The following is a 13,501-nucleotide window of genomic DNA, read 5'->3' on the forward strand; positions in this document are numbered from 1 at the left end:
TCTTTAAACGTCAGCAAAGGCCTCTCATTAATTCAGCCTGACAGTTTGATTACAGCATTTTAGCAGCTTCTGAAAAATAATTCAGTTACTGAAGTGGTAAACTCGCTGTCTTGGCAGTGGAGATAAAGTGCTGCCTCCCAGCCGGAGAGGCAGAGCTAATCCTGGAATTCCTGATCCATCTCTGTGCATGGTCACCAGTAGTTTAAATGTGTGGCATTTCCTCTCCATGTAAATATGTGCAAAGTCCACTCTCTTGGTCAGTAAAATTCTTGAAATAATGTGCTTCCCACACGTGAAGATTTTTACATGTTGCAGACCTTCCTCTGAGGTTTCAAATCTGCTTTAGTTGAAAGAAATAGGAAGTTTTAATTATTGCCTGTGGAAGGAGCTGAGAGTCAGGAGTGAAGAATTTCAGTGTGGTGGGGTGGGATGGGGCTTCTGGAACTCAGAAGCGCATTTAGTGGGGAAGATATGGAAGTGGTGCTTCAGAGATGAACTGTAATTTCAGAACACTTGGAGATAATTTTAACAGCATGGCACTTGTTAATATTCCCATTTTGTGCTATGTGGAAATATGTAGCAAACAGTAACCTAGATCTGTAAGTCTGAGCATAAGTGTCTTCTGCTTGGGTTTTCTTGAATTTTTTTCCTACCTAAAATTGTGTCATTCTTCCTTCAAGATCACCTTAAGAGGGTCTACAATGCTCTCCATGCCTATCCATGACTGCCAATTGTCCTAAGCCTGTTTTTCACCCCGTCTTTCTTTGAATCTGCTCCTGCATTCAATGGTAATAAAAATTAGATATTTAAGCAGATGCAGAGGAAGTGTTAACTAAAATAGAGATATATTTTAGGCAGTGAAATAAATGTACAGTAAATTTCTTTAGTGTCAGTCCATAATTTGACCAGACAGCTGTAAATTCAGTGAGATGGGAGCGTCCAGAGCATTTTAATTTTCAACTGACTGACCTGTTTGGCTCAACACTTGAAAATAAGGTACTTGAAGGGTGAAAAAAATGCATTTAACATAGTACTACATTTTCTCCACAGACTCTGACACATCTCTGGAACCTGCAATGACAAGTCGGAACAGTAGCCATGCAGAGAAAACTGGTGAAATGTCCTCAAAGCAGTCAACACCAAAAGTGCAGGTCCAACGATCTGTCTCCCAAGAAACCATCACTATTCATTTCTCTGCATTTGGGAAGGAGGAAGAAGAGGAGGAAGAGGAGTTTAAGGAGTTTCTTGATGAGGAACTAGATGACCAAAGCATTGTAACAGCACTTGAAGCCAAGGAAGACCTCTGCTTTGAGCATCCCGGCCATGACCTTTCTGGTCCAGCTACCTCGCTTAACGTGGCCAACTCTGCATCACTGCTGTCCTCATCACCTGCAGTTCTGCCAACTGCAGAGACTGTGACGCTCTTGGATTCTCCTTCTGCATCCCGAGTGTTCAGTGCAGTGCCACTAGTCCTGTCTCCATCGTCACACTCATGTCACACAGTCGACGTATCAGGTGCATCTGTGGTGTATCAGGTGGGATCTGTGGAACAGAAATCCAGCCTGTCGTCTTCCCCGTCCTCATCCCCTTCCAGATCTACTGGGTCATCCACAATTTCTAGTTCCAAGCCTTTTAAGGGGTTAGTCAAGTCCCTTTCAACAGATGTGGAACCCAAAGAACCCACCCCACCGATGCGACATAGACAGTTAATGAAAACCTTGGTGAAATCTCTGTCTACAGACACTTCTAAACAAGAGTCTGAAGCTGTGTCTTACAGGCCACCTGACTCGAAACTGAACTTGCATCTGTTCAAACAGTTCACTCAACCTCGAGCTACAGGTGGTGATTCTAAAACTGCCCCCTCCTCTCCATTAACATCCCCCTCTGACACTCGTTCCTTTTTTAAAGTACCTGAAATGGAGGCTAAAATTGAAGATACTAAAAGACGCCTTTCTGAGGTAATGTATGAGCCTCTTCAGCTGCTCAGTAAAATAATGGGTGATGAAAGTAGTAGCCACAGGCCCAAAGCCTTATCTTCAAGTGCTTCAGAACTCTCAAACCTTTCCAGTTTGAATGGCCATTTGGAAAGCAATAACAACTACAGCATTAAGGAGGAGGAGTGTGACTCGGAAGGGGACATCTCTGGAGGTGACTCTGTGAGTAAAGGTGACCAGTCAAAGGCTGCTGAGGAACATGGAAAAGACACAGAGACCCCAAGCTCTCAGTCTTCAAGCACAAAGGACGTGAGTTCGAAACCTTCACTCGTACTTGAAAAATGTTTGTTGTCTGCACTAGTGAGCAGGGAGGATGAGGAGTTTTGTGAACTGTATTCTGAGGACTTTCTCTTGCTAGAGGATGAAAGCAAAACTGATAAACCTGCTGAAACCATGGTGGATCCCGAGATGACTGAGGAAACTGTCACTATGCTCAGTAGTGAGGATGAAAACAATCTGGATGTGCAACAGCCTAAACCACCGTTGAAAACTTTGTATGTCTTAACACTGTTAGTCTATGCTTATTTAATTATCCCTCTCCCTGGCTACTTAAGTGGACTCTTACTTGGAATGGCCCTTGGATTTATGGTAGCTGTCTGTGTGATTTGGCTTGTTACTCCACGCACTCATGAATATCTCAAATTTCATAAAAGTATGAAAAAGCGATGGAATGCAGGAGCTCTAGACATCAAAGAACCTGACATACTGAAGGTGAGGTCATGGCACTTTGTGTGTGTTTGTGTGCATTATTTTGGGTAGAAGGAATAAACTGGATTTATTCTGAGGGTGCAAATGAGCTGAATTATCCCCATTTGTAAATACAGTTTTGTTTTAGGGTTAGGTGGCTTTGGCAGGGGCACAAATGGTTTAGTATCTGAGAATATATAAGATTTCAATGTCTTTAAGGATTAGTAGAAAATGGAATTTCTTCAAAAGTAAAAGGGCAAATGGTTTTGCTGAGGGATTTGAAATTATCCATCTGAATTACTGAGAGCAAGTAGTGTCAGAGTTTAGTGTGTAAAAGAACGTTTGTTCTTGAAGCTCCATTTTGGGAGATGTATTTTGTTTCTGGGATATTTTACTGTCTAGGCAGTAATTTGTCTTGTCTGTTCAGTCTAAGCAGAGTCAGAAGCGTTGTGTTCAAGTGCAGCATAGAGAGTTGGAGAGCATATGGAATTCTCAAACATGAGCTAATTAGGATGGGAGGAGGAATTACAGCTCAGCAAAACATGTGCCTGAGAGCTGGGTTTTAAATGAAGCTCTTAGAAAATTTATTCTCCCTCCTCTTTGCCCTTCCCCATCTCCACTTCTTGTTCAGATCATGCAAGTTCAGATGTCTGGCTGTCTGTCCAGCTGTGATCCACCACTCAGCTCCTTCTGTGGCTTTGTGCTTGTTGTCCCTGCCCTGCCTCTCCTAACCTCCATCTGTGATGAATTAATGTTTTCCCTATTGCAGAATTCTGAGCAGTAAAGCACCTGCTGGTTTCTCATGTGCTCCAGAAGCATTTCAGAGTGATAGTGGTACAACCTTCACTTGATATTACTTGCTTAGCAGAGTATTTGTGTAAATATTAAATTGAGCTTTCTGAAGATGCATCTCCAACTGTGTAACAGCACAAAGGTTGCAGGAATTTAAATTCAGCCAGTATTGGGTATATGCTGTAGAATCTGTAGTGTTTTGATAGCTAGTCTCATGTATCTTTAGGTAAACTGAAAAGTTAGAGAAATGAAATACAAAATGCAACTTTTGCTGAATAGAGGCACCAGCTGCATGTCCAGCCCTTGTGCTCCCTTGGTGTTCCCTTTTTTCCTTGAATGATATGAGTTGTGGTCTTTATTTGCTTTATTTGCTGTTGTGGATGCAGACTGGGCACTCCTGGCTGCTCAGCTGATTTACCTGCTGCTCACGTGGACAAATCTTGACAAGCTTTCAGTTCTGTCCTTGTTAGTTGGGTGCTGAGACCCTGCATATAAATTTGCCTCAACCCTTGGAAGCTGGTAGAGAACCTGATGTTCATTACTGGCTGGTGTTCAGCTGTCTCTGAGGTGTTGCTGTTAGTCAGGAACCTTTAAACTGTATATTTTAATGCTTTTATCCAGGAGATACATTTTGTGAGAATGGCTGTAGGCAAGGAATGAACAGTGTGGAGAAATCTGTATGAATGGAGATTAATGTTTTTTATGACCTGACAAGTATATCTTGTGCTCATTAACACTCAAAGTAACTGTCTTCAGTATGTAAATGTTTCAGGATTTTAAAACCGAGCTCAGTGCCCATATTGTAGTGGAACATAATGTAATGTGATTTAGCAGATTGCAAGTTATTATTCCCACTTCATACAAGTATTTTCTATTTGCATCTGTCAAAATGAGTACTGGACAGTTTAGATCCTCTAAGAAAAGGAGGTAAAGACTTAATCTGTAGCAAAAGTCAGGCAAACATAGGAAAATGAAACTTGATGCTCTTGCATAAAGATGTTTTCTTCAGAACTTGTTGGTCTCGTATTCTGGCCTGGCCTGCTGTCATGCAGTTATGATAAATGCTCTGAGTAAGATCCCTTTATGGGGCTCAAGGAGTTGGGATTCTGCCAAACTGCTGTCAGGCTATTTTTGTCCAAGTATGTGTGCATTCTCCCCCATGTAAATAATGTTTGAGAAGTTTGCATTTCCCAAGTTTCAAAAACTAGTGGAAAATTCCCCTCAGCAATTGCTGAAATACTTGAACATTGTTATTGTCTCCCACAAAATTGTTCCTTGGCAATGGGGAAAAAATAAATGACCGTGGTGCTGGTTAGTGTGTGTTTCTGTAGAGTTCTGTACTTCCTTCATGTCTTTGGGTTTGGGGGAGAACATCCCCCCAACCAGAAAATGCACAAACCCCCTGCATCTTCACTGCATGTTTTCTTATCTGCTTATTCTTAGTCTTCAGTTCTCTGGTTTCCTTTTCCTTTTTTTTTTTTCCTCTCTGCCCACATATTTTTTTCTCCTTTAATCCATTAGTCTTTCCTAACATCCTTCTTGGCCTTTCAAGTGTGCATTCCCTTGTGTTGCGCTGGCTGATGCGAAAGGTTTTAAGTAACAGCTAAAAGGGGAATGATAGATTTACCCTTTCCATTAGAAAGAACTTTTAGGAGAACACAGTAGCAGTGCCTGCTGGAGAAATGGAGCTTTTTGAGCCACAGCTCTGCAGAAGGAGGAGGTTTTTTATCAGCAGCTGTTCCTGAGCACCGTCCAAGGAATTTGATGTTCGACAGTGGCCTCTGACAGATAAATGTGTTTTCCAGTAAAGGTGATGGTTGCTTCTCCCACCTCAGATCTTGTCTTTAGATTCCCTGTCAATAAAGCTCAAAAAGTTCATTACCTTTTTCCTCATTAATCAAGCAAAACACTATTGCAGTATTGTAAAATAGTGGTAACATGAGGGATACTAATAGAATTAGTGTGATTTGAGTGATGATTGTATCATTTCATAAGAATGAACTTTTATCTGTTAAAATCACTAAGAAGCTTCAGGGACAGTTTTCATTCAGATTTGGAATTGTGTTGTGGAAGTGGCTTTTGCTGATTCTTTTATTTATGTATTTGAGAATATCCTGAGTAATGATTTTAAGTTATTTTTCTTTGCAGACTCGGTCTGTGCCCCAAACCCTCTGGGTCCTTCCTAAGGAGCTTTTGCAGTTCCCCCCATCAGCAAGTGCTGACCTTTATAAATGGAGATCACAGGATCAGTGTAAATGCCCAGCAGCTGCAGAGCAGCACATGACTATGGTCATTGTCCTCCCTGAATTACTGAATTTCTTATTTTAACAACTTCACCAGCACAAAAAAGACCCATCATACAGTCACTCCTCTCCTACACAAGGAAATCCTTTGTTGTTTCAGTAGTTTGGGGGAAATTTATCTGTTGTTAGCACGTTATGGTAACATAACTTCTCTGTTTGGGTGCATTGCAAAAGATTTCCGTGGGCTGTGAATCTTTTGTTGCAGTTCGTTTTTGCAAAAAGAGGGGCAGAGGTGTTTCTGCTAAAGTTGTTCTTGAAATGCCGGAACTTTGGAATGACTTTTAGGGTTTCTTGGATAACCTTCTCAATGTTTTTTAAGCTAAATGAAACAACTTACAAAACTGAAGATCACTGACATGAGAGGGCACCTGGTGTCATTACCCCCTGTAACACTGTTAGATAAAATTTCTGCAGCTGCCACACATTTTCAGATTCAGTAACAGAGTGAAGAATCTTCACTTGGTGAAGTATTAACATTTCACTCTCAGCAGTGCAGTGTTTCTCTGTAACAAAATAACTTGAATGTCCAGTACAAAAAAGAAATTTCCTTAGAAATCAGGAAACTAAAATTTTACGTACAAGGAGAGTTTGTAGTAATGCAGTTTCTCTTTCATCCTGACTGTTGTCTGAAAATAAAACATTAAATATTTGAATCTAAACTTTTGTATCTCTTGGGTTTTGGGCTATGCCTCAAATCCATGAAGCAGCCAGTCTCCTCCTTGTGCAGAAATCACTGTGTAGGTTGCTGGTTTAGGCAGTAAATGTATTTATCTTCTGTTGGTTCTAGGTTTTATTCAGTACCTTTGACAGCCAGAAATCATTGTTGAAAGTCTTGGTGAGGTTCTCCAGTGGCTGATAACGTGGTGGTTGTGCTTGAGAAGCATTTGCACTTCTCTTGGGTGGCTGTGAACAGTGAGCAGGGGAGGTGGCACCACAGGCTGTGAGGATTGTGAGTTTGGCAGGTTGTACAGCTAATCCACTTGTTTGAAGAGGAAAGCCCGGGCACATGGTAGGGATCAGAAAAGCAGGAGGGATTATTACTCCTTACTATGGCACATGGCACTTGAGAGAATGATGTGTTGGAAAACTCCAGCCAGTTCCATGTCAAGCAGGGCATCAAAGGAACATCAGGTTTCGGGTACCACACGTACCCCAAAGTTTCCAGCCCTCCTCCTGAATAACATCACAGCTTATTGGAGTTAGGAAAAGGGCTCGTGGCTAAGCTTCCTACAGAGATCCACTTTCCAAGGAGCCCTTTCTCCCTGTGCCAGCTGGTGTGGTGTTTGCCTGAACTGCCTTGCAGAAAGGAGGCAATAAACTTCTGAGGCAGCAAACGTCCATCTGTGCATTTGCCCATCTGCAGACTCCAGCCTGCGGTGTCTGAGCTAGAAATAGCTCGGAGTTCTGATCTGGGGGCAGGTGGGAGTTGCTCCAGAGATCTGGGGGCCATATGGATATTCCAGCTCCATACAGAGTGAACGGCTCGTGAGGGCTTTGGGCAACTCATGTGATGTCCTTGTGCTTCAGTAAGTCCAGCTGGAGTTCCTGGCTGAAAATTAATTGCTGTCTGCTCAAAGATGTCTTGGCTTAATAATTTCTAGGAAGGAGATGGGATGTGCTCAAAAATGCATCGTCCCTGCTGTGCAGAGCTTGGTGACTTATAGAAACCTGTGCCTTGTGCATTCTGCTTCCTGTACGGTAGTGGTATGGAACCCAGTGTAAGCAAAAACCCCAAACATAAAGCTGCTTCAAAGAGTATGCCCTGATTTCTGTTAATAGAAGAGGTAATCTGCTTTGGAGCTGAGCAAAGATGAATGACTTAATCTTTCCTGAACATAAAAGAAATGCTAATTTATCTAGGTTTTTCAGGATTTGTAGTGAAACTGGAGCTAGATGGTGGAGTAAGCAAAACACAGATAGCACTGTTACTATGGCACCTAAGAAAGTGTGTGCTGTCTGCTGTAAGGAATTGTGGCACTGAAGAAAATGAGCATTCAAGTAGATTTTACATTTCTGTGGGTGGGTGGAAACTTTAATAATTCGAAATGTGGCAGTAATTTCTGGGTTTTGCATAAGATAGTTACAACTTATTGTTTTGAGGAATACTGGGGTGCTCATTCTGCTCTCCCCACTTTCCCCACTGTGCTCAACCAGGTGTTGGTAAAGGTGCCATTTTACTCGCTGTTGACATTGATGAATGTTGAGTGTGCTGAATTTAAGGTTCTGATGTGCAGGTGGAAGCAATTATCAAAGTATGTTGTGTGGCAGGTTAGGAGAAGGGAAACTTCTCTCCCTTGAATGACTGTTGTAGTTTGTCTTCTGCCCCATTTATCACCTTACATTTCTGTAATCAGATGTCAGAGACAGGAGTAACATCGTGGTCAGAGCCAGCACTTACAGGCCTGTTCCAGCAGGGCTGGCTGGTTTGTTTGCTCTTTCTTTCATTGCACAGAAATTAATTGAATTTAATCCACGTGTAAGACTCCTGTGTTGTAGCGGAGCCATTACACAACATGTTAAAGGATCTCCAACAGTGATGGTGCATGAAAGCAAACTCCATTGTGGTCTTCCACTGAGCCCTTAATTGTGGGTGATTGAAATGTCAGAGCTGCCTGTAAGCAGACAGTTTGCTCTGCCTTGGCTGTTGGTGATTAGGATGTCTGTGCTTGCTGGGAGCTGCACAACCCTCCTGTGCCTGCCTGGTGGCTCTTCCCAGCATCCTGCACGTCCCACCATGATTCTTGGGGATGAGGTGAGAGCACCCTGTGCTACATATACAAAACAACTGTGTGTTTGAGACACCGTCCTCATCTCATGCTCTGTCAGGTCGGTGCCACCTCATCTGGGGCATTTACTGCCTCCTTCTGTTCCTGCAGTAAGTGAAAGAACTTCGGCAAAAGCTTGGATAAGATTTAAAACCTTTATGTGCATGCTGTCCTTGGTTTTCCAACAGCTTAAAAGCTTGTTAACAAGTGTTTTCTTCTCTAGGGATGGATGAATGAAATTTATAATTATGATCCAGAAACATACCATGCCACGTTGACTCACTCCGTGTACGTCAGGCTCGAAGGAAGCACCTTACGACTCTCCAAACCCAATAAAAACATTTCTAGAAGAGCTCTGTACAATGAGCCAAAGCCTGACGTCACCTATGTCAGCCAGAAGATTTATGAACTGACAGAAAGCAGGGTGAGTGTGTCTTATTTATACCTGATTTTAGCAAAGAACACTTTGCAACCTCTTTTTAACCTTGAAATTTTTTTTCCGCTCCTCTATTTTCATGTTCTGTTGTTATGTAAACAAAACTGTTGTGGTGACTAACTTGCAAAAGGTTGTGCTGGGGAGGAAGATGGAGCAGGATTTAGAAAAAAACCCCATATTTACACAATAAGGGAAAAACTTGGTTTTTCTCTGTCAGTTCAGAGCAGAAGGTAACTCATGGGAGCTCAGAGTCTCGTTCCCCACACACGAGATGACTGCAGGACTATTCTGAGGGTTACACCAAAATTCATCATCTTTGGTGGTTGTCTCTATCCCAAGGCAGCTCAGACAACATTTACTTTTCACTCAGTGGGGGAACATACATTGTATGGGAATGTGAAAGGGGAGAGCAAGAGGTGGCTGGAAAGCCATGACTTGCTGTAGGTACCCCCTGTCCAGGGAAGGAGATGGGGATTTTTGCAGTTGGAACATCAACAGTAATGCTGGGGCAGTTTCACTACGTGTTGTTTGCCTCCCTCAAATCTGTGAAGAGTTGCCACATGAAGTTGATTCCATTGGCATTGTATTAAGTAATACATCAATAGCTCATTATTAGCAGAATGGATTTTCTTAATGTGCTGCATCAGTCGAGGGCCTTGGCAGTGCAGATGGGAGAGCAAATCAAGCTTCAGTTGAGTGTGGAAGGGAAAGGGACAGAGGGACCGTGGTGACAGTGAGGAAAACCTCCCTCCATTCCCTTGAGTCCATATGGGAAAGGACTCCTAATGCTCAATTTCATGAGATGGGCCTGAAAAGTTGAGTTTAAAACACGGTTTAGACTCGCATTATCTACCCTGTGGTCACAGAAACAAGGTTCTTGGTTTTTCTGTTTTTTCTCTGTATCTATGAGAATAAGATCTCAATTAAAACAGAGTTTCTAATCCACATGATTGTATAAGCTGCTCAAATGGCCTTTGTTTTAATTCCAAGGCCATGGCTGTCACCAAAGACCTGGTGATAGCAGTGGTTGGACATCCACCAGCAATGCTGAGTCAGTTAAACCCAGCAGATCCAGTGTGGGATCTGTATCTCTTGCGTTCCTGTGTGAGTATCAAAACATAGAGGATACAACTGAAAAAAAAAAAGTTAATTTAACCCTTTCATTTATCCTTCAGATTTCCCTGGTTCCCAAGAGTCTGGCACGGAAACGAATTTGGAATAAGAAATACCCGATTTGTATTGAACTCGCTAAACAGGAGGATTTCATGGCTAAGGCCCAGGCTGAGAAGGAGAACGCAGAGGAAAAGTCATCTGCTGAAAAAGTGGACTCAAACAGCGAAGAATCCAAGAAACCTCAGGATGGGGCAAAGTGCAGTAGCCAAAAGGATCAAGTGCTTTATCTCTTTGGGAGGACAGGGAGGGAGAAGGAGGAGTGGTTCCGCAGGTTCCTCCTCGCCTCGAGGCTGAGGGCTGAAGCGAAGAAGCCCCCGAGTCTGTGTACGAGCAAGTCAGGTACTGACATTTTGTGTTCTGGTATAAGAGTCTGTTAAAAGAAACAACCCAAACTTCTGTTTTGGTGAACCACAGTGATCTTTACAGGCAAGTAATACCCAGGGCACTCCTCTGCTCCTTATCTTGGCCTCTCATTCCCACCTTCCCACTCTGCCTTTTCCTCTCTTGGCTGTATACTTGGCTGTATGCCTTCAACTGTTACTATTTTTAAACTATTTTATATGAATGCACTATTTTTCAGTGACTATAATAACTCCTGTAGTATTTGTAAGGATGAATTGTTCAAACTACTTTTTTCTCATCAACATTTGCACTATTAGACTCATCTCTTACTACCCATCTTTCTTCCTCCATCCTTCCTTCCACTCTAATCTCCTGTAAATGATAAAGAGCTTTCTCATGGATTAGTGTCACAAGAAAACACATTTTTCTGTTTACTAAGTCCTGCACTAATATATCTATCTATCTGAATATATATATCTAAACCACCAAATGTGTTAGTCTGTAGTATTGATCAAATGTTTGAAAAATTAATTTAATAGCGTCCTCTGATATAATTTTAAACCTGAATGACTCATACTTTTCTGTCTTTCTTCTCTGAGAAGCTTTTAAAAAATTAGTTAACGTCATTATTTCTGACATATAACTTCTTGAAATGCAAATGCAAAATTAAGGGCTAATTAAAATTCTAATAGTTACATGCTTTTGATAGTACTTTTAATTGTAACAGCCTATAATTAGATTAGGAAAAAAAAGTTTAGTCATAGGTACATTTTAATCACCTGACTTTTATTTTAGGCATTCCCAGCAGGGCTGTTGGGAATTCTGCCATGTGTTGTACATATGTGAGTGTCCATATTTAAATATGCTATTGATCAGCTGACTCCTCCAGTCCCACATCCTGCTGAGTGCTGAATCATCCCAAGGATTGGCTCATTTGGGTTTAGGACCACCTGAGCACACAGGAGTGGGATTTACTTTGAGCCTTCAAAATGAGAAAGCACTGCGCTGAATGTTGGGGCTTTTTTCAGAATAAATTATATCTGCAAAACAACTTAATTCCTTTAGTGTTTGATCCCACATTCTGCTATATGGCTGTCAGATTTATTCTCTGTTAAATGGGTATTATTCCTTTTAATTTAGGGATCCTGGCAGGACACAGCAGAGCTGACAGTCAGCCCGGAGCTCTCACGCACAGCCGGAGCAGCAGCAAGGGGAATGCAGAGGAGATCACAGCCCAGCCCAAGCACAAGGACCTGGCTGGCAACGTGAGGCAGAAAATGCTCTTGGACTACAACATTTATATGGCAAAGTGTGTTCCACAGGAAAAGAAAAGCCCTTCAGGTAGCCCAGTGCTCAGTGCAGACAGCAGCCCTACAGCTGTGAAAAAGGTAATGCTTGTCCTCCAGAGGATACACCAGTAACAATGTCTGCAGCTCCTACTAATCCCTTGGCCTCCTGGACTGCAGTTGAGTCACTCTCAGTAAACAGAACCTTAATATTCAGTACAACACTCTTAATAAATGGGTCCTTAATGTTAACTCTGATAACCATTCATTTAAAAATGTAATTCCTCTCGTGCATCTTGGTTTCCAGACTTTCATACAGTGTCCAGAAAGGAGCAGGAGGCTGTGGCATAGCATGCAAACACAACTTGTGGTCACCCAGGAAAGCAGATATTCTAGCCCCCAACAGCCCCTGAAGCAGTGAGGAATTCTCTGCTGGATGTGGCACGTGTCAGAAACCTTTCTATAAATAGATGAGCAGAGCTGGCAGGAAAACCTGCGTCACAGCAGAACCTCCTCACCCAGCAGTTCTGGCAGCAGGATGCTGCAGCCTTGGGGAGCAGGCACTGCCAAGAAATGATGTTCAGAACTGTAGCATCTACCTGCCTGTCTTAGAAAGCACTGCTTTTCTGCTGGCTTTGGGAGCTCTGCCTGGAATAATGAAGGTGGTGAATTCCTCTGTCGCTGCAGGCACTTGAGACATTTAATTTGTTGTGTTTCCTTCATGGAAACCTCCTGGTTTTAATGCAATACATGGTAGTGTGTGTACACACCCAGAGTTATTTCAGCTGCCTTTGCTTCTTTGTGTGTAGGCAGTGATGCAGCATCTGAATGTATAATATTATAATATTTCCAGGTGTTTCGAGATGGTTCTCAAGTAAACCAAGACATAATCCTCTTGGATTGTAAACAAAACCTTTAATGCAGCAGAGGGAACAATAGTTTCCTGAATCCTGTTTACAAACATTGAAAGGCAGAGTGTGTTTCCCTGCACTGTGTTTGTTTATTGTCTGTTTGTGGTGTTTCTGAACTGGATTTAAGGATGTAAGATGGGGTCTTGCTTTCCAATTTTTTGATAAATCAAAGGAAGAGTAGAGATCTGACTGGGAAGAGAGAGTATCTCTGCTGCAGACACATTTATAAGTCTGCCCGCTCTGGGTTTATCTGCTTTTTCTGCCAGGGGTTAAATTACATACAGCTTTCTCATTTCACTGCCAGAGGTCAATCTATATCTGTGTGGTCTCGTTCCCTCTGCTGCATGTCAGGATGATGACAGGCCCGTGGCAGCACAGCTGATGTGTTTGTAAAGCTGCTCTCTCTGCTGAGCATTTGTGTTCTGAGCTGACCTGGGCTCCAACACTGAACTTCCAGTGTAAAACAGGCCTTTTCTGTCCTTAGTTTATAGAATTTATAGGGCTCAATAACTTGCTCTGTGTTTTCCAGTTGCCGGATGCCCATGAGGAAGCTGAAGAGGAAGAACAGGAGGCCTGGGTGAATGCTCTGCTTGGAAGAATATTTTGGGATTTTTTAGGAGAAAAGTATTGGTCTGATCTAGTGTCAAAGAAGATCCAAATGAAGTTAAGCAAAATAAAGGTACCTAATCTGGAGACTTGCCCTACACACTCCTTGTGAGAAATGAAACAAACAGTCTTTGAGTTTTAAAACAGTACAAGAAAGACTTACTTCACACTTACATGTAAAAGACAAGTAAATAAATGTGATGCAG

At 42.3% G+C, this 13,501-nt stretch overlaps 1 protein-coding gene across 1 annotated transcript in view; it reads left to right on the forward strand.

Annotated features, from left to right (window-relative positions):
- The window catches only part of TEX2 (testis expressed 2), a 41,488-nt gene that overhangs the window by 15,480 nt on the left and 12,507 nt on the right, over nt 1–13,501 (forward strand). Inside the window, exons 2-6 of the mRNA XM_027654256.1 lie at nt 1,051–2,705; nt 8,765–8,965; nt 10,153–10,489; nt 11,633–11,880; nt 13,219–13,368. Coding sequence (XP_027510057.1) covers nt 1,077–2,705; nt 8,765–8,965; nt 10,153–10,489; nt 11,633–11,880; nt 13,219–13,368 — 2,565 coding nt within the window. The 5' untranslated portion in view covers nt 1,051–1,076. The remainder of the gene's footprint in view (nt 1–1,050; nt 2,706–8,764; nt 8,966–10,152; nt 10,490–11,632; nt 11,881–13,218; nt 13,369–13,501) is intronic.

Source organism: Corapipo altera, unplaced genomic scaffold, assembly GCF_003945725.1.
Source record: "Corapipo altera isolate COAL_440 unplaced genomic scaffold, ASM394572v1 343, whole genome shotgun sequence".
Classification (NCBI taxonomy): Eukaryota; Metazoa; Chordata; class Aves; order Passeriformes; family Pipridae; genus Corapipo; species Corapipo altera.